The following is a 27,188-nucleotide window of genomic DNA, read 5'->3' as shown; positions in this document are numbered from 1 at the left end:
GGGTCGGCATCTCCACTGGCGACGGGGCCAATCAGCTGGCCTGCCATAATGCGCTCCACACGCTGGTCGAGGTCGGAGAGCTCTTTGACGTCAGGACGGCCACCCCCGGTCTCAGTTCGTTTCCGCCGGTTGTGCGCCACCTTGGCCTGCAAGAGAAAGGACGGCCTCTAAGTACAGTGTGAAGCCCTGATCTTGTCTGCACTGCCTCCCATGGTTGAATAGCTTGTACAGTGTGAAGCCCTGATCTTGTCTGCAATGCCTCCCATGGTGGACTGGCCCTGACAGTGTGAAGCCCTGATCTTGTCTGCACTGCCTCCCATGGTCGAATAGCTTGTACAGTGTGAAGCCCTGATCTTGTCTGCAATGCCTCCCATGGTGGACTGGCCCTGACAGTGTGAAGCCCTGATCTTGTCTGCACTGCCTCCCATGGTCAAATAGCTTGTACAGTGTGAAGCCCTGATCTTGTCTGCAATGCCTCCCATGGTGGACTGGCCCCGACAGTGTGAAGCCCTGATCTTGTCTGCACTGCCTCCCATGGTCGAATAGCTTGTACAGTGTGTAAAGTGCTGAATGTGCAAGTGATTTTCATGCCAGTCCCATAGCTGCTGGATGAGGGCTGGCCATTAGGGCTTTCAGGTCCCTTTGCCCATAAAGTGAGGTGCACATGCAGGGATGAGGAGGACACTGGAAAGGGTACTCACCCTGACAACCCGAGTGAGGTCGTTGAACTTTTTCCGGCATTGCACAGGAGTCCTGGCAACCACGCTGTTGGAAGACACCCTGTTTGAGACCTCCCTCCAGGCTTTCCGGTAGGCGCTGGGCAGCGGCCTCTTGCCACCTTCTGGGAACAGAACATGGCGCCTGCGCTCCACTCCACCAACCAGCACCCTCAGGTCACCGTCGCTGAAGCGCTGCGCTCTCTCCCTGGCCTTCTCCATAGCCCTGGGCGTTGTGCAGATGAAGCTGAAGTGGTCAGGCCTAGGTTGAGGGCTGCAGTGTGCAGGGCGTGGCAGGCAAACAAATCCACCCTCCCCCTTTAAGAGCTGACCGGCGCCAGAGTGTCTGCTGTCAATCAACAACTCGCCGCACCGGCGCTGTGCCCGGCCTCGGGGGTATCGCTCAGCACCGCCGGCTTAGCGCCTAAAGATAGTCGTGCATCGCCTGTTTTAGCGCAGCAGCAACCTCTTGGGGCGATGCGACCGAATACCGGCGAAGGTGGCGCGACTTTGCGCCGGGCGCAAACTTTAGCAGCCGCCCGACTTTAGCGCCCCAAAAGTGGCTATATTGAATTTCTAGGCCAAAGCCTTCAGGCTTGTTTTTTTAATGCTCTCAGACCTATATGAATTATTATTTACTGTGACCATGTTTGATTTAAACCGTTGAGTTCTTTGCCTTCTAATTTTGTTTTTCTCCTTCCTGTCTTTTGCTTTTTTCCTTGTTTCCCTTTCCTCTGTCTCCCTGCTCAGGTTCCCAACCCCCTGCCACTTTAGTTTAAACCCTCCCCAACAGCACTAGCAAAAGTCCCCCCAGGACATCGGTCCCGGCCCTGCCCAGGTGCAAACCGTCCCGTTTGTACTGGTCCCACCTCTCCCAGAACTGGTTCCAATGTTCAAGGAATTTGAATCCCTCCCCCTTGCACCATTCCTCTAGCCACGTATTCATTTGAAATATCCTTCTATTTCTACTCTGACTAGCACGTGGCACTGGTAGCAATCCTGAGATTACTACCTTTGAGGTCCTATTTTTTAAATTTACCTCCTAACTCCCTATATTCTGCTTTTAGGACCTCATCCCGTTGAATGTGGAGGCTGGTGGGGTGAAAGGTGAGGACAAGGGGAACCCTATCGTGGTTCTGGGAGTGAGGGGAAGGGGTGAGAGCAGAAGTGCGGAAAATGGAATGGACACGGTCGAGGGCCGTGTCAACCAAGGTGTAGGAGAAGCCTCGGTTGAAGAAAAAGGAAGACATATCAAAAGCACTGGTATGGAAGGTGACATTGTTAGAACAGATGCGACAGAGATGGAGAAACTGGGAGAATGAAATAGAGTCCATACAGGAAGTGGGGTGGGAGGAAGTCCAGGTAGCTGTGGGAGTCAGTGGGCTTATAGTGGATGCTTGTCTATAGCCTATCCCCAGAAATGGAGACAGAGAAGTCGAGTAAGGGAAGGGAAGAGTTGGAGATGGACCATGTGAAGGTGACGGAAGGGTGGAAATTGGAAGCAAAGTGAATGAAATTATCTAGTTCAGGGTGAGAGCAGGAAACGGCACCAATACAGTCATCAATGTACCGGAAAAAGGGGTGAGGGAGGGGACCTGAATAGAACTGGAAGAAAGAATGTTCCACATATCCCATGAAAAGGCAAGCATAGCTAGGACCCATACAGATTCCCATAGCAATGCCTTTAATTTGGAGGAAGTGAGTGGAGTCAATGGAGAAGTTCAGACAGGCGGAGAAGGGTGGTGGTGGTGGATGGGATTGGTTGGGCCTTCGTTCAAGGAAGAAGCGGAGCACCCTTAGGCCATCCTGGTGGGAGATGGAGGTGTAGAGGGACTGGATGTCCTGGTGGGGGGGAGGGGGGTGTAGAGGGACTGGATGTCCTGGTGAGGGGGGGTGTAGAGGGACTGGATGTCCTGGTGTGAGGGAGGTGTAGAGGGACTGGATGTTCTGGTGTGAGGGGGGGTGTAGAGAGACTGGATGTCCTGGTGAGGGGGGGGTGTAGAGGGACTGGATGTCCTGGTGTGAGGGAGGGTGTAGAGGGACTGGATGTCCTGGTGTGAGGGAGGTGTAGAGGGACTGGATGTCCTGGTAGGGGGGGAGGGGGGTGTAGAGGGACTGGATGTCCTGGTGAGTGGGGGTGTAGAGGGACTGGATGTCCTGGTGAGGGGGGATGTAGAGGGACTGGATGTCCTGGTGAGGGGGGGTGTAGAGGGACTGGATGTCCTGGTGAGGGGGGGTGTAGAGGGACTGGATGTCCTGGTGAGGGGGGGTGTAGAGGGACTGGATGTCCTGGTGAGGGGAGGTGTAGAGGGACTGGATGTCCTGGTGAGGGGGGGTGTAGAGGGACTGGATGTCCTGGTGAGGGGGGGGTGTAGAGGGACTGGATGTCCTGGTGAGGGGGGTGTAGAGGGACTGGATGTCCTGGTGAGGGGAGGTGTAGAGGGACTGGATGTCCTGGTGAGGGGAGGTGTAGAGGGACTGGATGTCCTGGTGAGGGGGGGTGTAGAAGGACTGGATGTCCTGGTGAGGGGGGGTGTAGAGGGACTGGATGTCCTGGTGAGGGGGGGTGTAGAGGGACTGGATGTCCTGGTGAGGGAGGGTGTAGAGGGACTGGATGTCCTGTTGAGGGGGGGTGTAGAGGGACTGGATGTCCTGGTGAGGGGGGGTGTAGAGGGACTGGATGTCCTGGTGTGAGGGGGGGTGTAGAGGGACTGGATGTCCTGGTGGGGTGGGGGTGTAGAGGGAATGGATGTCCTGGTGAGGGGGGGTGTAGAGGGACTGGATGTCCTGATGGGGGGGGGTGTAGAGGGGCTGGATGTCCTGGTGAGGGGAGGTGTAGAGGGACTGGATGTCCTGGTGAGGGGGGGTGTAGAGTGACTGGATGTCCTGGTGAGGGGGGGTGTAGAGGGACTGGATGTCCTGGTGAGGGAGGGTGTAGAGGGACTGGATGTCCTGGTGAGGGGGGGTGTAGAGGGACTGGATGTCCTGGTGAGGGGGGGTGTAGAGGGACTGGATGTCCTGGTGTGAGGGGGGGTGTAGAGGGACTGGATGTCCTGGTGTGAGGGGGGGTGTAGAGGGACTGGATGTCCTGGTGGGGTGGGGGTGTAGAGGGAATGGATGTCCTGGTGAGGGGGAGTGTAGAGGGACTGGATGTCCTGGTGGGGGGTGTAAAGGGACTGGATGTCCTGGTGTGAGGGGGGGTGTAGAGTGACTGGATGTCCTGGTGAGGGATGGAGGTGTAGAGGGACTGGGCATCCATGGTGAAAATGAGACGGTTAGGGCCAGGAAGCTGGAAAATGTTAAAATGGCGGCGGGCGTTGGAAGAGTCCTGGATGTAGGTGGGAAGAGACTGGACAAGGGTGAAAAAATAGTGACGTGATATGAAGAAATCAGTTCCATGGGGCAAGAACAGGCTAAAACAATGGGTCTACCAGGGCAACCTGTTTGTGGCTCATGGGAAGGAGGTAGAAGCGGGCTGTGGGTTGGGTGACTATGAGGTTCGAGGCTGTGGAGGGAAGATCTCCAGAGGAGATGATGTCAGTGACAGTCTGGGATATTATGACGAATGTTCGGTGGTGGGGTCATGGTCCAGAGGGAGGTAGGATGAGGTGTCAGAGAGTTGGCCTTCAGCCTCTGCAAGGTAGAGGTCAGTTCGCCAAACAACAACAGTGCCACCCTTGTCAGCAGATTTAGTGATAATGTCAGGTTGTATCTGAGAGAACGGAGTGCTGCAAGTTCAGCGAGAGGTAGGTTAGAGTGAGTGAGGGAAGCAGAGAAATTGAGACGGCCGATGTCACGCTGATGAAGAGATCAATAGAGGGTAAGAAGCCAGAGGGAACATGAATTCTGAAGACGGGAGAAAGGGTCCAGTGAGTGGGGTGAGGACTCCTGGCCAACGAAATGGGCGCGGAGGCGAAGGTGACAGAAGTGCTCAGCTTTCTATATATTTAATATACAGAATGTAAACAATTAAATACATAGAATCATATGTTTCAGATTTTAAAATTAATTTTCAAGCTCTTGTTCTAGAATCTGAATCAAACTGTTGGACATTTTCTTCCTTCTATCTATTTTCAGATATAAAAGACGCAGTTAAAGTACGTATCAGTCTGAAGGCTGCCCTTGGAGAAAATGCTGTAAGACTGATTTTCCTACCAGTACTATAACATAGTCACATCAGTGTACGATTTGTATTCCAAATATTCAGTAAAACTCTCGGCTCTTCAGCGTTCAGTCATGTGTCCCTACAGCGCAATAACTTGTACTGCTGAACGGTTAATGAAAATGATTATGCAATAATGAATAGCCAGGTTTGTGTGTGTGAGGTGTCATTCTGCCAGCAATCATTTTACAAAAGCAATCAAAATACATTTGTAGACCAAAAATGAGAAAATAGCACTCCTAGTGACACATGGCATGTTTACTTTTAATATCTAAACAATAAGCTCGCTAAATAATTTATCTTTTAATTATCTGTTTCCAAACATATAGTAAAAATACAAAAATTGCACATTTATTAAACCTTCCTGTAAAGCTGAACGCTTGCTCGAATGGTGAAGGTGTGAAACTGTGGGAGCATTTTAAGGTTTCCTACCTGTTGATACTTCTGACTCAGCCGGTGGACATATAGGTTAAAGGAGAAGTCATGACTTTTGAGCAATATCTGTTCAGTATTTCATGGGATAGTGCTGATTTTGATATATTTGGGGAGATTGCAGGGATGATAAGATCTATTTCTCCATGAGGATCTACATAACATTCAAGAAAGAGGGATATAAAAGTGGTTGAAATGGCAAGGTAGACAACGGTTTAAAATCCATTGAATGCGCCTTGTACATAGTCTTGGATACAAATTTTTAAAAGTTATTTTGCCAAACACCACTTACTAATGGAGAATGTGGGCAAGTAATGATCCTAGAGTTCTGCAATACTGCTCTATACGCAACGATGAGGAGGTGTATGAGAAAGAAATCCTTCAGTGAGTCATCCCTCCCCCTCTCAGGGGTAAAGCCTCACTTCCTCTTGGCACCTCCCTAGGTGCTCACTACCTTGTCCCACTACTGCCATACAATGAATCAGTGCAATGACACAGTGCAAAATTGAATTCACTTGATAAACACACCGTCATGTGCCTCAATCAAAAGCAGTATCACTTTACCTCATTTGATAAAGGGTCAGAGGTGATTATAGTTGGAGTAAATTAGCCTTATTTACATGAAGCTGTCATCTACTCTGCAGTTGCCTATTTTGCTGACGAGTTTTATTACTTTAATTGCAATTTTTTATAATGATATCGCAATGAACTCTTCCAGCATTGTTGCTGAGTTTACTCATTCAGGGGTCAATGAGCTTCATGGGCCACTGAGAGATGACTTGACGGGCAGCACCTTTCATGGTCTGTTGTATAACAATGTGTGTCTCAGATCACTATAACACCATGAGGTGGATATGTCTTTAATATCCAGACTTCTGATTGCCTGAAATATTTACCTATAATTTTGGTTTTAAGCCAATGATAACCCATTTGTTTAAAATAAAAGTTTGCTTCCACCTCCAAAATGGATGGTGAGAATTCTGAGGGACAAGGAACAAGGAAAGGAAAAGATTTTGAACTTAACTTTTTGTGAAGTTAAGGATTAGAAACAATAGGTTAGGTTTGGTGTTGGATAAGAAGGAAATCTAGGTCTAACTGTCATACACAGTAAAGATCAGTCTTTAACTTGTCCTTGTTGAACATTGAGTACTTTTCAGTGAAGGTTATTAACACTTTTACCAAAACACTCTACAACATTCATGTATCACTGATCAGCTGCACGGCTGATTCGGAGCATCAGAGGACTGAGTTATGAGGGAAGAAAGACTGAAAAACTAGGGCTCTTTTGCCTTGTAAAGGTGCCTTTTAGAAGTATATACAAGATGAGATAAATCTAGAGCACCACTTCAAGGCAAGTCAGGACATCACAACAAGGGAGCACAGGCTGAAATAGGTGAAAACTCACTTTAGGACTGATGCAAGGAAAAACTTCTTCACACGTGACCTTGGGATAGTCTTCTGAGTACAGCAGGTCTGAGAGGCTCAATTTCTGGCATTCAGCTACCTCAGTCTGCCCTTCCCAGGCAGTGTGGTGGGCCCCTTTCCTGTCATCTGATGGAAATAGGGTATTCTTCGTCCTCCAGGGTATTATCGGACAATCTTGGCGCTCTCCCAGTCAACATCTTTTGCCTTTCATTACACAAGTAGCCTTCGGTTGAGCTCTACAATGAGCGCCGCACCTCCCTTTAAGAGGTGCAGGTCACCAGTAACTGACTTCAGGCCTACCCCAGAATTCCTCCACGCAATGGGCGAACTGTTCAATTACCAGCGCGATTTGTGCTGACAGCTCATTAATGTCATTAAGCGACGGCCGCCTACTTTGCGCCCAAGTTGAAAGCTTCTCCTGTTAAGTCTGGTGTCACACGCAGATCTCATTCAATTTTATCTTGAGCTATTTCTCCACTGCCCTTAGTGCAAGTATGATGTCCATTTCCCCCTCCGAATGTGCAGTGCCTTGTCCCTGTCTGTATTAACTTTCACCTGCCGCTGCTTCACTTGTTTACAGATTTTATCCAATTTTTTTCTCAGGTCACAGGCTGGTTTCTCCAGTGCGACAGCCCACCTCCTACTTTAGTACAATCTGCAGAATTAACCAGTTTGCAATGATGTCTGAATTCATGCCATTAATGTAGATTAGGAACAGTAGGGTAATGCATATGAAAGAAAAGACTTGCATTTATATAGTGCCTTTCACGACCTCAGGAGATCTCAAAATGCTTTACAGCGAATGAAGTACTTTTGAAGTGTAGTCACTGTTTTAATGTAGGGAACACAGCAGCCAATTTGTGCACAGCAAGCTCCCACAAACAGCAATGTGATAATGACCAGATAATCTGTTTTAATGATGTTGATTGAGGGATAAATATTGTCTAGGACCTCGGGGATAACTCCCCTGCTTTTCTTCAAAATAATGCCATAGGATCTTTAACGTCGACCTGAGAGGGCAGACGTTAAACGGTTAAATGTCTCATCTGAAAGTCGGCACCTCTGACAGTGCAGCACTCCCTCAGCACTGCACTGGAGTGTAACGCCTGACACCTAATGACACTCAGGGCTGACTGTTGTATTCTCATTTCTAATTTGAACCCTTAAGTCAATGCTGTTTCCACTGAATGCATGTAAACAGAAACAACATTTTAGTCCACTAACCTTGTCATTGAGCACTGTCCAGTTTTTGTATTATGCTGACTTGTACTGGTTAGGTTTATGAGCTTATGGTAGAGTTATTGTATAAACACTAATGCTGTGTTGTTAAATTCAGACCTTGAGGTGTTAAAACTGGTCAACAGCAGTTTAGTTCTATAAAAGTTGCTTTCAAAGAGCTTCTTATATTAGGCTGAATGTGACAGGTCTGGTTCCAATAATCATTTGCTGCTTCCTGTACTGGTCTTTTTTGAAAGAGCTCCTGTGTGGGTGACTATTAACTCAATGGATTGTTATTTGATTTCAGTACGTGTGGGATGCAAGTGAAAAATATTTCTTCCAATCAGCAGTAGCCTTTTCCATGAGAAAATACTGGGAAGAATATAAAAACCAGCGTATCAACTTTGTGTAAGTTAGTCTGCTTGTTTGTCTCTTCACATTACACTTTGTTACATGGTAGACCTTGCTACGGTGTAGATGTAATATCAGTTAAAGCGAGTGATGTTCCTTGCCATGGTAATGCTGTTGGTCTGCGTAATGCAGCATAAACCTAACAATAGGACACATTGACAATCCTTTCAACTGCTGAGGAGATACATGTAAAAAGAACATTATCACCCTCTTTTAAATGTAAGTAGTGTGCAATTAGTGTGGCCCTACTGCTTAAAAATCTTACACCTACCTGCACTTTACTTCCTATTGTTATGTTTTGGACACACTTTTGCGTCAAGTTTATTCATTATAAATCTCAATGCCCAATTCTATAATGGAAACAGTCTATGTAAACATATCACGCTGTGATTGCACTCTCCTGCAAGTGGTGGCGCTGCAGCATCCCAGCTGTGCACCACCCAGCTCCTCAGCCTGCATTGCAGAGAAACTCCTATGCTTCAACTGGCTCTACTTCTTTGCTTCTTAAACTGCTCTAAGGCTTCCTATTTAACTCTAAACCTACCTGTACCTTATTAAAAATCTGTGGCCTAGAAATGCAGCCATGCAGCAAGCATTTTGCAGGCACAGCCTGGCCTACTAAGATCCCAATATGGTGATCAGGACGCGCGCGCACATTCCTAGCCAGAAGTGCACCGCCTGCCATATTGGATAAGATGGGTGCACTGGCGTCAGGAGCAGACGACGGGGATATTTAAAGATATGAATAATTTATTCAAATTCGGGTCCTGAATCTCTGCCAGGACCTGTTTTGATTATTCGAAGCTCCCAGCACTTCACTCGACACGTACTGTACTCGCTCAGCATGAGGTGCCACCAACCAGTAAGAAGGATCCCACACCAGTACTTCTAGGTTAGTTACTAGTTTATCATTTTAGGCTTCTGGTTAACTTATAGAATCATACAGCACAGAAGGAGGCTGTTCATGCCTATCATGCTTGGGCCGGCTCTTTGAAAGAGCTGTACAATTTAGTCCCACACCCCAGCATTTTTCCCATAACTCTGAAAGTTAGTCCTCTTCAAGAACATGTCCAATTGCCTTTTGCAAGTTCCTATGGAGTCTGATTCCACCACCCTTCCAGGTCTTAACAACTCTGTGTGAAAGAGTTTCTCCTCATTTCTCCTCATTTCTCCTCTAGTTCTTTTGCCAATTATTTTAAATCCATGACCTTGGGTTACTGACCCAATTGCCAGAGGGAAGTTTCTCCCTACTTGCTCTTCCAAAATCCCTCATAATTTGATTACCTCTATTAGGTCTCCCCTTAACCTTCTCTGCTCTAAGGAGGACAATCCCAGCTTCTCCAATCTCTCCACAAAACTAAACTTTCTCATCCCTGGTATTATCCTAGTAAACCTCCTCTGTGCCCTCCCCATGGCCTTGACATCCTTCCTAAAGTGCGGTGCCCAGATTTGTACACAATACTCAAGCTGAGGTCCAACCAATGATTTGTAAAGGTTTAGAATGACTTCCCTGGTTTGTATTCAATGCCCCTATTTACGAAGCCAAGTATCCCACACACTTTCTTAACCACCTTATCAACTTGTCCTGCCACCTTTAAAGATTTGTGAATATGCACCCCCAGGTCCCTCTGTTCTTGCATCCGCCTTAAAATAATACTATTTAGATTATACTGCATCTCCATGTTGTTTCTCCTAAAGTGCATCACTTCACATTTATCTGCATTGCATCTGCCATGTGTCTCCCCATTTCACCAGTCTGTCTATGTCCTCCAGAAGTCTTCTACTATCCTGTTCACTATTTGCTACGTTGCCAAGTTTTGTATCATCTGCAAACTTCAAAATTATATATTGTGTGCAGTTTTGGTCGCCTTATCTGAGGAAGGATGTTCTTGCCATGGAGAGAGTGCAGCGAAGATTCACCAGACTGATACCTGGGATGGCAGGAATGACGTATGAGGAGAGATTGAGTCGATTAGGCTTATATTCGCTGGAGTTTAGAAGAATGAGAGGGGATCTCATTGAAACTTATAAAATTCTAACAGGACTAGACAGACTAGATGCAGGAAGGATGTTCCCGAAGGCGGGGGAGTCCAGAACCAGGGGTCACAGTCTAAGGATAAGGGGTAAGCCATTTAGGACTTAGATGAGGAGGAATTTCTTCACCCAGAGAGTGTGAACCTGTGGAATTCTCTGCCACACAGGGCAGTTGAGGCCAATTCATTAAATATATTCAAGAAGGAGTTGGATATATTTCTTGAGGCTAAAGGGATCAAGGGTTATGGGGAGAAAGCAGGGACAGGGTACTGAATTTGGATGATCAGCCATGATCTCATTAAATGGCGGAGCGGGCTCTAGGGGCCGAATGGCCTACTCCTGCTCCTATCTTCTATGTTTCTATGTTTATATACTCCCTATACCCAAGTCCAGGTCATTTATATATAACGAGAAAAGCAATGGTCCTAATACCGACCCCCGGGGGACCTCACTGCATACTTCTCTCCAGTTAGAAAGACATCCGTTCACCACTAATCTCTGCCTCCTATCCCTTAGCCAATTACGTACCCAAGTTACCACCGTCCCTTTAATATCATGTGCTTCTATTTTCCGGATAAATCTGTTATGAGGTACTTTATCAAATACCCTTTGAAAGTCCATATATACAACATCAACAGCACTACCTTCATCAACCCTCTGTTACTTCATCAGTGAACTCAGTCAGGTTAGTCAGACATAATTTTCCTTTAACTCATCCATGCTGGTTGTCCCTTATTAACCCATGCTTCTCCAAGTGAGAATTCATTTTGTTCTTGACATTGGTCTCTAGTATTTCCCCACCACTGACATTAGGCTGACTGGCCTGTAGTTACCAGGTTTATCGTTCGCCCCTTTTTTGAACAGGGGTGTGACATTTGCAATCCTCCAGTCCTCTGGCATCACCCCCATACCCAAGGAGGATTGAAAGATTGTGGTCAGAGCCTCTGTTATCTCCATCCTAGCTTCCCTCAGCAACCTAGGACGCATCCCATCTGGACCGGGTGACTTGTTAAGCTTGACTTATTTAGCAGCTCCCTTCTTTCTATTTTATCCTATCTAATATTGCTACTCCCCCCTCCTCTGCAGCAGCATTAACTTCATCTTCCTCTTTTGTGAAGATGGATGTAATTACTCATTCAGAATCTCAGTCATGCCCTCTGCCTCCACAAGAAGATTTCCTTTTTTGTCGGCCGCACCATTCCTTTAACTATCCTTTTACTTTTTATATGTTGATAAAAGATTTTGGGGTTCCCTATTATGTTACCCGCTAATCTTTTCTCATACCCTCTCGTATCCTTTTTCAGTTTCTTTCTGCACTCTCTGTATTCTGCCTGGTTTTTGGCTGTATTCTGTACCTGACATTTGGGCATTTTTTTGGTGTGTTTTGTCACTCTTGAATATTCACTGTGTCTACAGAGCAAGATTGTGCCGGTGTTGCGCTGTTGTCGCATTTTGTCTCACAGATAGTTTCACTGCAGACATGGGTGGAGCTGCCTTTGGGGCTGGAGGAGGAATGGGAGCAGCCAAGAGGACAGGAGAGAGCAGGAGCAGCTGGGGGAAGAGGGAAGCGGAGACCAGACCCACAGCGGGTCTTCAGGGAGGACTTCTCTTGCCTCACCTTCACTGAGGAGCAATGTTGCAGGCACTTTAATTAACAGGAATAATAAGAATCACTGTTGTGCAACCCCTTAGTGCCTGTCTAGTGTGCTTATTAAATAATTCAAGTGCTCCTATGAAGTGTTTCCCCAGTGGCTGCAGTTTAGGAGGTGGAAGGGTGGCTGAGCTTCCATTGAGGACACTGCAGTTGACTGTTGTGAGCGAGCAACAAGCAGCTCTGGGCCTTGAGGTCCTGGCTACAGACTGCAGCATCACAGCATGGGCTGGAGCAGTGTGGCCCAGCTGGATGTGGCACTGGCGGAGTGGATGGCAGGGGAGCAGGTATGATGTCATCCTGAGAGAGGACAGCAGGTGCCTCTCCCGCGGAACCAAGGCCATGCTCATGGGACTGCGCTTTAGCCCTCCTGCAGCTCTGCGAGAACAGAGTGCAGGAGCGAAGTGATGTTCTGGAAGCCCCTTTCAACACTGGCCTCGAGCCAAGCTGACGGGCGTCTGAGCTTCTATAGCAGTAGTGTGAGCTGTCAGGAGAAGCTGCATGATGATCGGAACTGCAGACGTGCAGATAAAGCTGACAACTCTGTTCATGTTGGATAGAATGGTCTCCATGCTTTGCATGAAGCCCCAATGCAAATTTGAGCCTGACTCCTCCATCTCTGAGCTATTGTGCTGACTATCAGGCTGCCCAGTGCACCTAGTATTTCCCACTGTATGCCCATCAGCACTTCTTCCATAGTTTGGGCCTTAAAGTTAGCATCTGAGTCCTTTGCAGCAGTGCTGGTATGTGATCTTGCCCTCTGGTGAGTTGGCACCTGTGGACTCCTATCCCCCTGCCCTAGCTCCTGCATGCTTGTGCCCGGAGATTCACCATGTGAAGGCCCCTCCTCTTGCCTACCATCTAGAGCATGCATGGTGCCAGTCTCTGATCTGGTGCTTGCTAGGGTGTGATCGAGTGACGCTGCATCTTCAGGAATGCTGGCCTCCTCTTCCTGAAGTGGCACAGGGGCTTTCACATCTTTCAAAATGGGGCCTCGGTTTAATGTCTCATCCAACAGTACAGAACTGAAGTGTCAGACTACATTTTATGCTCAACTCTCTGGAGTGGGGCTTGACCCACAACCTTCTGACTCAGAGGCGAGTGTGCTACCTACTGAGCCACAGCTGACACCAAGTGATGAATCAGACAGCTGGCCAGTTCAAATCCAGTGGGGTTCTGTTTTATGTGAATGGTGCAGAACATTGGTCATTCCCACAAATAGTTCCTTACTGCTAACAACGTGTACATTTGTCAGTATAAATATGTGGGAATGATTGAGATTTATGTCACAGTATGTTATAGGGAAATACCATACTTTGTGCAGATGTTAACAGGGAATGATAGCATATTTGTTATGTCACTGGGCTAGTAATCCAGAGGCCAGGACTAATGATCCAGAGAAGTGAGTTCAAATCCCATCACGGCAGCTGGGGAATTTAAATTCAGTTCATTAAATAAATCTGGAACTAAAAGCTAGTATCAGCAATGGTGACCATGAAGCTTGTTGACCATGGTGACCATGAAGCTTGTTGACCATGGTGACCATGAAGCTTGTTGACCATGGTGACCATGAAGATTGTTGTAAAAACCCATTTGGTTCACTAATGTCCTTTAGGGAAGGGAATCTGCCATCCTTACCCAGTCTGGCCTATACGTGACTACAGACCCACACCATCGTGGTTGACTCTTAACTGCCCTCTGAACTGGCCTAGCAAGCCACTCAGTTGTTCAAGGGCAATTAGGGATGGGCAATAAATGCTGGTCTTGCCAGTGACGCCCACATTCCGTGAATGAATTTAAAAAAAGTCTGCATGGGCTGGGGCTCCTTTATATTAATTGGTCATATTCTTTTCTTCCACACAGGGCAGAAAACGTTTATATATTCGATCAAACACAAAGGATCTCTTTTTATTTCCTTGTTGTCAAACCAACGAACATCTCAGACATTATTCCAAAGGCAGAAGTGGCGCAAGCTATCAGGTATCATCTGAAGCTCTTTGGAATTGAAGGGTTGTTCGTGTTTGGTATTGTGTTTTTGCAAGCTAACCGGCCAGGTCTTCAGGCACAGTGCACTAATGTGACACGGTGATGTGATGATGTGAAGATGTCACTTCCTTGAATCTGCTGCAGAAGTATATAAATTGTAAATGATTGCACCACAAGCACATAAAAGGATAGATTCATTGATGATCTGTACTCAAAGGGAGTGCATGGATATAAGCTACAACAGTGTAGCGCTGCTCCCTTCAAGTGCAGTGGAGTGATACGGTGGTCCTGATTTAAATCTAGTCCACAATAAGATGGCAATCTCATAGCTCTCCAATACAAGGCAGCTGTCCAGAACCTAGGCCACTTGTTTTCTAGGATTACAGTTTAGAATCATTCAGCCCATGGTTTCTGTACCCGGTCTCTGAATTAGTCCCATTCTCCGCCTCTTTTCCCATACCCTTAAAAATTTTGCCTATTCAGATAATTGTCCACTAACCTTTTAAAAGTTATTATAGATTCTGCTTGCACTATTGTTTCTGTCGAGTATCTCGTATCCTAACAACCCTCTGCAGAGAAGGAATTCTCCGAACTTCGCTCTTTGTTCTTTTGATGATCATCATTTCACCAACCAGTGGAAATATTATTTCCCTTTTTCACCCCATCAAAATCCTTCATAATTGTGAACGTCTTAACATTCTCTCAGCTTCTCCAGTCTTTCTTTATAACTGAAGCTTCTCATCCCTGGTTTCACCTTAGGAAGGCTGGTCTGCACCCTCACTCCAGGCCCCTCTCACACATCTCCTGCTGATCAGTTCCCCAGCACTGTGTTACCTGCTTGCTTTCTCATTCATAATGTGGTATGTGGGCCAAAGGAACTTAGAAATTGGGAAAAAATGGGAAATTAATTTTAAATATTCTCTAGTCTAACAATCAAACTGTAAGCTAGAAATTGGTGATATTATTGTACAAATGTTTAACACGCTCATGTCAAATTCCTCATTTCAAATAAATGGGTCTAAAATAGACAGGTTAATGTCTCAGTTAATCTAAAAAGAAAGACAAAAGACTTGCATTTATGTAGCACCTTTCACGACCACCAGACACCCCAAAGCTCTTTACAGCCAATGAAGTACTTTTAAAGTGTAGTCAGTGTTGTAATGTAGAAAACACGGCAGCCAATTACACACAACAAGATCCCACAAACAGCAATGTGATAATGACCAGATAATCTGTTTTAGATGTTGATTGAGAGATTAATATTGGCCAGGACACTGGGGATAACTTCCCTGCTCTTCTTTGCAATAGTGCCATGGGATCTTTTATGTCCACCTGAGAGAGCAGATGTTTAATATCTCATCTGAAAGATGGCCCCTCTGACAGTGTAGCACTCCCTCAGCACTGCACTGGAGTGTCAGCCTAGATTATTGTGCTCCAATCTCTGGAGTGGGGCTTGAACCCACAACCTTCTGACTCAGAGGCAAGGGCGCTGCCCACTGAACCACAGCTGACACTGACTAGTGGCAAACAGGTTAATGCCTCTGTTAAACTAGTGGTAAACAGGTTAATGCCTCTGTTAAACTAGTGGTAAACAAGTTAATGCCTCTGTTAAACTAGTGGTAAACAGGTTAATGCCTCTGTTAAACTAGTGGTAAACAGGTTAATGCCTCTGTTAAACTAGTGGTAAACAGGTTAATGCCTCTGTTAAACTAGTGGTAAACAGGTTAATGCCTCTGTTAAACTAGTGGTAAACAGGTTAATGCCTCTATTAAACTAGTGGTAAACAGGTTAATGCCTCTGTTAAACTAGTGGTAAACAGGTTAATGCCTCTGTTAATCTAATGGCCAGAGAAATTTGTTACGAGCACTTTAAGCTTTTGCATGATAAGACTGCTCACACTCACTGCCAGGCTAATATTAAACTATCTTTATTGCCTCTCTGATAGAAATTGCCAATTTATTTTAGTTTGTGCTTTTTTTGTGCCAGATCTGTGTGTTGAAGGACCCTTGGAGTCTTGTATTCCAAATTGCTAATTGTTATTCCGATTATAATTAGAAATTTATTACACAAACACCAGTCAAACATAATGTTATTTTCTGTTGCAGGAAGAACAGAGAGCGGTTCAACAGTGCATTTTTGTTGAACGATGACACACTAGAATTTGTTGATATTCCACCCACTCTTACACCAGTGTCTCAACCCCCAGTGACGGTCTGGCTCATCGTGTTTGGGATTGTCATCAGCCTGGTGTGCGTTGGATTAATTGCCCTGATTGTTACTGGATATAGAGCTAGAAAACAGTAAGTACCACGAACAGTGAGTGCTATTGATAACAGTAATTCCTATAGAAAACAGTAAGTACCGTGAACAATGAGTGCTATTGATAACAGTAATTACTATAGAAAGCAGTAAGTACCATAGGAAATGATGCGTATTATAAATAAGAGTAAGTACTTTCAAAAATAGTAAGTACTATAGATAATGGTCAGTAGTATAGAAAACAGGAAGTATTATAGAAAATAATAAAAACTATAACTAGTAGCCTAGAAAGAATCAGTAATATTGATAACAGTAACCACTGTAGAAGATGATAAGTACTGTAGAAAATGATTAGTACTCTAGGTAACGATCAGTAGTATGGGAAACGGTCAGTACTCTAGGTAACGGTCAGTACTATAGGTACTGGTCAGTAGTATAGAAAACAGGAAATACGATTGAAAGATAAGAGTAAGTGCTATAGAAAACAGGAAGCAGGAACATAGTAACATTGGAATATTGGAACAGGAGTGGGCCATTCAGCCCCTCAAAAACAGTAAGGACTGTGGAGATCAGTGAGGACTGTGGGGATCAGTGAGGACTGTAGGGATCAGTGAGGACTGTGGGGATCAGTGAGGATTGTGGAGATCAGTGAGGACTGTGGAGATCAGTAAGGACTGTGGGGATCAGTGAGGACTGTGGGGATTAGTGAGGACTGTGGAGAAAGTGAGGACTGGCGGGATCAGTGAGAACTGTGGGGACCAGTGAGGACTGTGAGGATCAGTGAGGGCTGCAGGGATCAGTGAGGGCTGTGGGGATCAGTGAGGACTGTGAGGATCAGTGAGGGCTGTGGGGATCAATGACGGGTGTGGGAATCAGTGAGAACTGTGGGGATCAGTGAGGACTGTGAGGATCGGTGAGGGCTGTGGGGATCAGTGAGGACTGTGAGGATCAGTAAGGGCTGTGGGGATCAGTGAGGACTGTGAGGATCAGTGAGGGCTGTGGGGATCAGTGAGGGCTGTGGGGATCAGTGAGGGCTGTGGGGAACAATGATGGCTGTGGGAATCTGTGAGGGCTGTGGGGAACAATGATGGCTGTGGGAATCTGTGAGGACTGTGGAGAAAGTGAGGACTGTGGGGATCAGTGAGGACTGTGGAGATCAGTGAGGACTGTGGGGATCAGTGAGGGCACTGGAGAAAGTGAGGACTGTGGGGATCAGTGAGGACTGTGGGATCAGTGAGGACTGTGGGTATCAAAGCGGACTGTGGAAAAAGTGAGGACTGTGGAGATCAATGAGGACAGTGGGGATCAGTGAGGACTGTGGAGATCAGTGAGGTCTGTGGAGATAAGTGAGGACAGTGGAGAAAGTGAAGACTGTGGGGATCAGTGAAGACTGTGGGGAACAGTGAGGACTGTGGAGATCAGTGAGGGCTGTGAGGATCAGTGAGGACTGTGGGGATCAGTGAGAACTGTGGAGAAGGTGAGGACTGTGGAGATCAGTGAGGACTGTGGGGATCAGTGAGGACTGTGGAGATCAGTGAGGACTGTGGGGATCAGTGAGGACTGAGGGGATCAGTGAGGACTGAGGGGATCAGTGGGGACTGAGGGGATCAGTGAGGACAGTGAAGATCAGTGAGGACTGTGTATATCAGTGAGGACTGTGGAAAAACTGAGGACTGTGGAGATCAGTGAGGACTTTGGAGATCAGTGAGGACTGTGGACATCAGTGAGGATTGTGGGGATCAGAGAGGACTGAGGGGATCAGTGAGGACTGTGGGGATCAGAGAGGACTGAGGGGATCAGTGAGGACTGTGCAGATCAGTGAGGACTGTGGGGATGAGTGAGGACTGTGGAGATCAGTGAGGACTGTGGTGATCAGTGAGGACTGAGGGAATCAGTGAGGACTGTGAGGATCAGTGAGGGCTATGGGGATCAATGACGGCTGTGGGGATCAGTGAGGACTGTGGAGAAAGTGAGGACTGTGGGGATCAGTGAGGACTGTGGAGATCAATGGGGACTGTGGGGATCAGTGAGGACAGTGGAGAAAGTGAGGATGGTGGGGATCAGTGAGGACTGTGGGATCAGTGAGGACTGTGGGGATCAGTGAGGACTGTGGAGATCAGTGAGGACTGTGAGGATCAGTGAGGGCTGTGGGGATCAATGACGGCTGTGGGGATCAGTGAGGACTGTGGAGAAAGTGAGGGCTGTGGGGATCAGTGAGGACTGTGGAGATCAATGGGGACTGTGGGGATCAGTGAGGACAGTGGAGAAAGTGAGGATGGTGGGGATCAGTGAGGTCTGTGGGATCAGTGAGGACTGTGGGGATCAGTGAGGACTGTGGAAAAAGTGAGGACTGTGGAGATCAGTGAGGACTGTGGGGATCAGTGAGGACTGTGGAGATCAGTGAGGACTGTGGAGATCAGTGAGGACAGTGGAGAAAGTGAAGACTGTGGGGATCAGTGAGGACTGTGGGGATCAGTGAGGACTGTGGAGATCAGTGAGGGCTGTGAGGATCAGTGAGGACTGTGGGGATCAGTGAGGACTGTGGAGAAAGTGAGGACTGTGGGGATCAGTGAGGACTGTGGGGATCAGTGAGGGCTGTGGAAAAACTGAGGACTGTGGAAATCAGTGAGGAATGTGCAGAAAAGTGAGGACTGTGGGGATCAAAAGGACTGAGGGGCTCAGTGATGACTGTGGAGATCAGTGAGGACTGTGGGGATCAGTGAGGACTGTGGAGATCAGTGAGGACTGTGGAGATCAGTGAGGACAGTGGAAAAACTGAGGACTTTGGGGATCAGTGAGGACTGTGGGGATCAGTGAGGACTGTGGAGATCAGTGAGGACTGTGGGGACCAGTGAGGACTGTGGGGATCAGTGAGAACTCTGGAGATCAGTGAGGACTGTGGGGATCAGTGAGGCCTGTGGGGATCAGTGAGGACTGAGGGTATCAGTGAGGACTGAGGGGATCAGTGAGGACTGTGGGTATCTGTGAGGACTGAGGGGATCAGTGAGGACTGAGGGGATCAGTGAGGACTGTGGGGATGAGTGAGGACTGTGGGGATCAGTGAGGTCTGTGGGGATCAGTGAGGACTGTGGGGATCAGTGAGGACTGTGGGGATCAGTGATGACTGTGGAGAAATTAAGAACTGTGGGGATCAGTGAGGACTGTGGAGATCAGTGAGGAGTGTGGGGATCAGTGAGGAGTGTGGAGACCAGTGAGGATTGTGGAGATCAGTGAAGACTGTGGGGATCAGTGAGGACTGTGGGGATCAGTGAGGACTGTGGGGATCAGTGAGGACTTTGGGTATCAGTGAGCATTGTGCGGTTCAGTGAGGACTGTGGAGATCAGTGAGGGCTGTGAGGATCAGTGAAGACTGTGGAGATCAGTGAGAACTGTGAGGATCAGTGAGGACTGTGGAGATCAGTGAGTACTGTGGAGATCTGTGAGGTTCAGTGAGGACAGTGGACATCAGTGAGGACTGAGGGGATCAGTGAGGACTGTGGGGATCAGTGAGGACTGTGGGTATCAGTGTGGACTGTGGGGATCAGTGAGGACTGTGTGGATCAGTAAGGACTGTGGGGATCAGTGAGGACTGTGGAGATCAGTGAGGAATGTGGGGATCAGTGATGACTGTGGGGATCAGTGAGGACTGTGGAGATCAGTGAGGACTGTGTGGATCAATGAGGACTATGGAGATCAGTGAGGACTGTGGGGATCAGTGAGGACTGTGGAGTTGAATGAGGATTGTGAAGATCAGTGAGGACTATGGAGATCAGTGAGGACTGTGGGGATCACTGAAGACTGTGGAGATCAGTGAGGACTGTGGAAAAACTGAGGACTGTGGAGATCCGTGTGGACTGTGGCGATCAGTGAGGACTGTGGGGATCAGTGAGGCCTATGGAGATCAGTGAGGACTGTGGGGATCAGTGAGGACTGTGGAAAAAGTGAGGACTGTGGAGATCAGTGTGGACTGTGGCGATCAGTGAGGACTGTGGAGAAAGTGAGGACTGTGGAGAAAGTGAGGACTGTGGAGATCAGTGAGGACTTTGGGGATCAGTGAGGACTGTGGTAATCAGTGAGGACTGTGGAGATCAGTGAGGTCTGTGGGGATCAGTGAGGGCTGTGGGGATCAGTGAGGACTGTGGGGATCAGTGAGGCCTGTGGGGATCAGTGAGGACTGAGGGTATCAGTGAGGACTGAGGGGATCAGTGAGCACTGTGGGGATCTGTGAGGACTGAGGGGATCAGTGAGGACTGAGGGGATCAGTGAGGACTGTGGGGATGAGTGAGGACTGTGAGGGTCAGTGAGGTCTGTGGGGATGAGTGAGGACTGTGGGGATCAGTGAGGACTGTGGTGATCAGTGAGGACGGTGGGGATCAGTGATGACTGTGGAGAAATTAAGAACTGTGGGGATCAGTGAGGACTGTGGCGATCAGGGAGGAGTGTGGGGATCAGTGAGGAGTGTGGAGACCAGTAAGGATTGTGGAGATCAGTGAGGACTGTGGGGATCAGTGAGGACTGTGGGGATCAGTGAGGACTTTGGGTATCAGTGAGCATTGTGGGGTTCAGTGAGGACTGTGGAGATCAGTGAGGGCTGTGAGGATCAGTGAAGACTGTGGAGATCAGTGAGGACTGTGAGGATCAGTGAGGACTGTGGAGATCAGTGAGTACTGTGGAGATCTGTGAGGTTCAGTGAGGACAGTGGACATCAGTGAGGACTGAGGGGATCAGTGAGGACTGTGGAGATCAGTGAGGACTGTGGGGATCAGTGAGGACTGTGGGAACAGTAAGGACTGTGGGGATCAGTGAGGACTGTGGAGATCAGTGAGGAATGTGGGGATCAGTGATGACTGTGGGAATCAGTGAGGACTGTGGAGATCAGTGAGGACTGTGGAGTTGAATGAGGATTGTGAAGATCAGTGAGGACTATGGAGATCAGTGAGGACTGTGGGGATCACTGAAGACTGGAGATCAGTGAGGACTGTGGAAAAAGTGAGGACTGTGGAGATCCGTGTGGACTGTGGCGATCAGTGAGGACTGTGGGGATCAGTGAGGACTATGGAGATCAGTGAGGACTGTGGGGATCAGTGAGGACTGTGGAAAAAGTGAGGACTGTGGAGATCAGTGTGGACTGTGGCGATCAGTGAGGACTGTGGAGAAAGTGAGGACTGTGGAGAAAGTGAGGACTGTGGAGATCAGAGAGGACTTTGGGGATCAGTGAGGTCTGTGGTAATCAGTGAGGACTGTGGAGATCAGTGAGGTCTGTGGGGATCAGTGAGGACTGTGGGGATCAGTGAGGACTCTGGAAAAAGTGAGTGCTGTGGGGTACAGTGAGGACTGTGGAGATCATTGAGGACTTTGGTGATCAGTGAGGGCTGTGGAGATCAATGAGGACTGAGGGGATCAGTGAGGTCTGTGGGGATCAGTGCGGACTGAGGGGATCAGTGAGGACTGTGGGGATCAGTGAGGTCTGAGGGGATCAGTGAGGACTGTGAGGATCAGTGAGGGCTATGAGGATCAATGACGGCTGTGGGGATCAGTGAGGACTGTGGAGAAAGTGAGGACTGTGGGGATCAGTGAGGACTGTGGAGATCAATGGGGACTGTGGGGATCAGTGAGGACAGTGGAGAAAGTGAGGATGGTGGGGATAAGTGAGGACTGTGGGGATCATTGAGGACTGTGGAGATCAGTGAGGACTGTAAGGATCAGTGAGAGCTGTGGGGATCAATGACGGCTGTGGGGATCAGTGAGGACTGTGGAGAAAGTGAGGACTGTGGGGATCAGTGAGGACTGTGGAGATCAATGGGGACTGTGGGGATCAGTGAGGACAGTGGAGAAAGTGAGGATGGTGGGGATCAGTGAGGACTGTGGGATCAGTGAGGACTGTGGGGATCAGTGAGGACTGTGGAAAAAGTGAGGACTGTGGAGATCAGTGAGGACTGTGGGGATCAGTGAGGACTGTGGAGATCAGTGAGGACTGTGGAGATCAGTGAGGACAGTGGAGAAAGTGAAGACTTTGGGGATCAGTGAGGACTGTGGGGATCAGTGAGGACTGTGGAGATCAGTGAGGACTGTGGGGATCAGTGATGACTGTGGAGAAATTAAGAACTGTGGGGATCAGTGAGGACTGTGGAGATCAGTGAGGAGTGTGGGGATCAGTGAGGAGTGTGGAGACCAGTGAGGATTGTGGAGATCAGTGAGGACTGTGGGGATCAGTGAGGACTGTGGGGATCAGTGAGGACTGTGGGGATCAGTAAGGACTTTGGGTATCAGTGAGCATTGTGGGGTTCAGTGAGGACTGTGGAGATCAGTGAGGGCTGTGAGGATCAGTGAAGACTGTGGAGATCAGTGAGGACTGTGAGGATCAGTGAGGACTGTGGAGATCAGTGAGTACTGTGGAGATCTGTGAGGTTCAGTGAGGACAGTGGACATCAGTGAGGACTGAGGGGATCAGTGAGGACTGTGGAGATCAGTGAGGACTGTGGGGATCAGTGAGGACTGTGGGTATCAGTGTGGACTGTGGGGATCAGTGAGGACTGTGTGGATCAGTAAGGACTGTGTGGATCAGTGAGGACTGTGGAGATCAGTGAGGAATGTGGGGATCAGTGATGACTGTGGGGATCAGTGAGGACTGTGGAGATCAGTGAGGACTGTGTGGATCAATGAGGACTATGGAGATCAGTGAGGACTGTGGGGATCAGTGAGGACTGTGGAGTTGAATGAGGATTGTGAAGATCAGTGAGGACTATGGAGATCAGTGAGGACTGTGGGGATCACTGAAGACTGTGGAGATCAGTGAGGACTGTGGAAAAACTGAGGACTGTGGAGATCCGTGTGGACTGTGGCGATCAGTGAGGACTGTGGGGATCAGTGAGGACTATGGAGATCAGTGAGGACTGTGGGGATCAGTGAGGACTGTGGAAAAAGTGAGGACTGTGGAGATCAGTGTGGACTGTGGAGATCAGTGAGGACTGTGGAGAAAGTGAGGACTGTGGAGAAAGTGAGGACTGTGGAGATCAGTGAGGACTTTGGGGATCAGTGAGGACTGTGGTAATCAGTGAGGACTGTGGAGATCAGTGAGGTCTGTGGGGATCAGTGAGGGCTGTGGGGATCAGTGAGGACTGTGGGGATCAGTGAGGCCTGTGGGGATCAGTGAGGACTGAGGGTATCAGTGAGGACTGAGGGGATCAGTGAGGACTGTGGGGATCTGTGAGGACTGAGGGGATCAGTGAGGACTGAGGGGATCAGTGAGGACTGTGGGGATGAGTGAGGACTGTGGGGGTCAGTGAGGTCTGTGGGGATGAGTGAGGACTGTGGGGATCAGTGAGGACTGTGGTGATCAGTGAGTACGGTGGGGATCAGTGATGACTGTGGAGAAATTAAGAACTGTGGGGATCAGTGAGGACTGTGGCGATCAGTGAGGAGTGTGGGGATCAGTGAGGAGTGTGGAGACCAGTAAGGATTATGGAGATCAGTGAGGACTGTGGGGATCAGTGAGGACTGTGGGGATCAGTGAGGACTGTGGGGATCAGTGAGGACTTTGGGGATCAGTGAGCATTGTGGGGTTCAGTGAGGACTGTGGAGATCAGTTAGGGCTGTGAGGATCAGTGAAGACTGTGGAGATCAGTGAGGACTGTGAGGATCAGTGAGGACTGTGGAGATCAGTGAGTACTGTGGAGATCTGTGAGGTTCAGTGAGGACAGTGGGCATCAGTGAGGACTGAGCGGATCAGTGAGGACTGTGGAGATCAGTGAGGACTGTGGGGATCAGTGAGGACTGTGGGGATCAGTGAGGACTGTGTGGATCAGTAAGGACTGTGGGGATCAGTGAGGACTGTGGAGATCAGTGAGGAATGTGGGGATCAGTGATGACTGTGGGAATCAGTGAGGACTGTGGAGATCAGTGAGGACTGTGGAGTTGAATGAGGATTGTGAAGATCAGTGAGGACTATGGAGATCAGTGAGGACTGTGGGGATCACTGAAGACTGGAGATCAGTGAGGACTGTGGAAAAAGTGAGGACTGTGGAGATCCGTGTGGACTGTGGCGATCAGTGAGGACTGTGGGGATCAGTGAGGACTATGGAGATCAGTGAGGACTGTGGGGATCAGTGAGGACTGTGGAAAAAGTGAGGACTGTGGAGATCAGTGTGGACTGTGGCGATCAGTGAGGACTGTGGAGAAAGTGAGGACTGTGGAGAAAGTGAGGACTGTGGAGATCAGAGAGGACTTTGGGGATCAGTGAGGTCTGTGGTAATCAGTGAGGACTGTGGAGATCAGTGAGGTCTGTGGGGATCAGTGAGGACTGTGGGGATCAGTGAGGACTCTGGAAAAAGTGAGTGCTGTGGGGTACAGTGAGGACTGTGGAGATCATTGAGGACTTTGGTGATCAGTGAGGGCTGTGGAGATCAATGAGGACTGAGGGGATCAGTGAGGTCTGTGGGGATCAGTGAGGACTGAGGGGATCAGTGAGGACTGTGGGGATCAGTGAGGTCTGTGGGGATCAGTGCGGTCTGTGCGGATCTGTGAGGACTCTGGGGATCAGTGAGGTCTGTGGGGATTAGTGAGGACTGTGGGGATCAGTGAGGAATGTGGAGATCAGTGAGGACTGTGGTGATCAGTGAGGACTGAGGGGATCAGTGAGGACTTTGAGGATCAGTGAGGGCTATGAGGATCAATGACGGCTGTGGGGATCAGTGAGGACTGTGGAGAAAGTGAGGACTGTGGGGATCAGTGAGGACTGTGGAGATCAATGGGGACTGTGGGGATCAGTGAGGACAGTGGAGAAAGTGAGGATGGTGGGGATAAGTGAGGACTGTGGGATCAGTGAGGACTGTGGGGATCATTGAGGACTGTGGAGATCAGTGAGGACTGTAAGGATCAGTGAGAGCTGTGGGGATCAATGACGGCTGTGGGGATCAGTGAGGACTGTGGAGAAAGTGAGGACTGTGGGGATCAGTGAGGACTGTGGAGATCAATGGGGACTGTGGGGATCAGTGAGGACAATGGAGAAAGTGAGGATGGTGGGGATCAGTGAGGACTGTGGGATCAGTGAGGACTGTGGGGATCATTGAGGACTGTGGAAAAAGTGAGGACTGTGGAGATCAGTGAGGACTGTGGGGATCAGTGAGGACTGTGGAGATCAGTGAGGACTGTGGAGATCAGTGAGGACAGTGGAGAAAGTGAAGACTTTGGGGATCAGTGAGGACTGTGGGGATCAGTGAGGACTGTGGAGATCAGTGAGGGCTGAGAGGATCAGTGAGGACTGTGGGGATCAGTGAGGACTGTGGAGAAAGTGAGGACTGTGCGGATCAGTGAGGACTGTGGGGATCAGTGAGGGCTGTGGAAAAACTGAGGACTGTGGAAATCAGTGAGGAATGTGCAGAAAAGTGAGGACTGTGGGGATCAAAAGGACTGAGGGGCTCAGTGATGACTGTGGAGATCAGTGAGGACTGTGGGGATCAGTGAGGACTGTGGAGATCAGTGAGGACTGTGGGGACCAGTGAGGACTGTGGGGATCAGTGAGAACTCTGGAGATCAGTGAGGACTGTAGAGATCAGTGAGGACTGTGGAGAGCAGTGAGGACTGTGGGGATCAGTAAGGACTGTGGGGATCAGTGAGGACTGTGGGGATCAGTGAGGACTGTGCAGAAATTAAAAACTGTGGGGATCAGTGAGGACTTTGGGGATCAGCGAGGACTCTGGGGATCAGTGAGGACTGTGGGGATCAGTGAGGAGTGTGGAGATCAGTGAGGAATGTGGAGATCAGTGAGGACTGTGGGGATCAGTGAGGACTATGGGGATCATTGAGGGCTGTGGAGCAAATGAGGATTGTTGGGATCAGTGAGGACTTTGGGGATCAGTGAGGACTGTGGAGATCAGTGAGGGCTGTGGGGATCAGTGAGGACTGTGGAGATCAGTGAGGATTGTGGGGATCAGTGATGACTGTGGGTATCAGTGAGGACTGTGGGTATCAGTGAGGACTGTGGGTATCAGTGAGGACTGTGGGGATCAGCGAGGACTCTGGGGATCAGTGAGGACTGTGGGGATCAGTGAGGAGTGTGGAGATCAGTGAGGAGTGTGGAGATCAGTGAGGACTGTGGGGATCAGTGAGGACTATGGGGATCATTGAGGGCTGTGGAGCAAATGAGGATTGTTGGGATCAGTGAGGACTTTGGGGATCAGTGAGGACTGTGGAGATCAGTGAGGGCTGTGGGGACCAGTGAGGACTGTGGAGATCAGTGAGGATTGTGGGGATCAGTGATGACTGTGGGTATCAGTGAGGACTGTGGGTATCAGTGAGGACTGTGGGGATCGGTGAGGACTGTGGGTATCAGTGTGGACTGTGGGGATCAGTGAGAACTGTGGCGATCAGTAAGGACTATGGAGATCAATGTGGACTGTGGGGATTAATGAGGACTGTGGGGATCAGTAAGGACTGTGGGGATCAGTGAGGACTGTGGAGCAATTGAGCAATGTGGGGATCAGTGAGGACGGTGGAAGTCAGTGAGGAGTGTGGAGATCAGTGCGGACTGTGGGGATCAGTGAGGACTGTGGAGATCAGTGAGGACTGTGGGGTCATTGAGACTGTGGAGATTAGTGAGGACTGTGGGGATCAGTGACGACTGTGGAGATCCGTGAGGACTGTGTAGATCATTGAGGACTGTGGGGATCAGTGAGGACTGTGGGGATCAGTGAGGACTGTGGGGTCATTGAGACTGTGGAGATTAGTGAGGACTGTGGGGATCAGTGACGACTGTGGAGATCCGTGAGGACTGTGAGGATCAGTGAGGACTGTGGGGATCAGTGAGGACTGTGGGGATCAGTGAGGACTGTGGGGATCAGTGAGGACTGTGAGGATCAGTGAGGACTGTGAGGATCAGTGAGGACTGAGGGGATCA

General features: G+C 48.9%; 1 protein-coding gene across 1 annotated transcript in view; it reads left to right on the top strand.

Moving 5' to 3' along the window:
* The window catches only part of ace2 (angiotensin I converting enzyme 2), a 120,175-nt gene that overhangs the window by 66,350 nt on the left and 26,637 nt on the right, over nt 1-27,188 (top strand). Inside the window, 4 exon segments of the mRNA XM_086006522.1 lie at nt 4,794-4,852; nt 8,261-8,361; nt 13,913-14,029; nt 16,141-16,335. Coding sequence (XP_085862648.1) covers nt 4,794-4,852; nt 8,261-8,361; nt 13,913-14,029; nt 16,141-16,335 — 472 coding nt within the window.

Source organism: Somniosus microcephalus, chromosome 14 (genome assembly GCF_052327205.1).
Source record: "Somniosus microcephalus isolate GS21.2 chromosome 14, FLI_Smic_1.0, whole genome shotgun sequence".
In the NCBI taxonomy this organism is placed as follows: domain Eukaryota; kingdom Metazoa; phylum Chordata; class Chondrichthyes; order Squaliformes; family Somniosidae; genus Somniosus; species Somniosus microcephalus.
The sequence above is the reverse complement of the archived record's forward strand: the minus strand, read 5'-3'. Positions and strand labels throughout refer to the sequence as shown.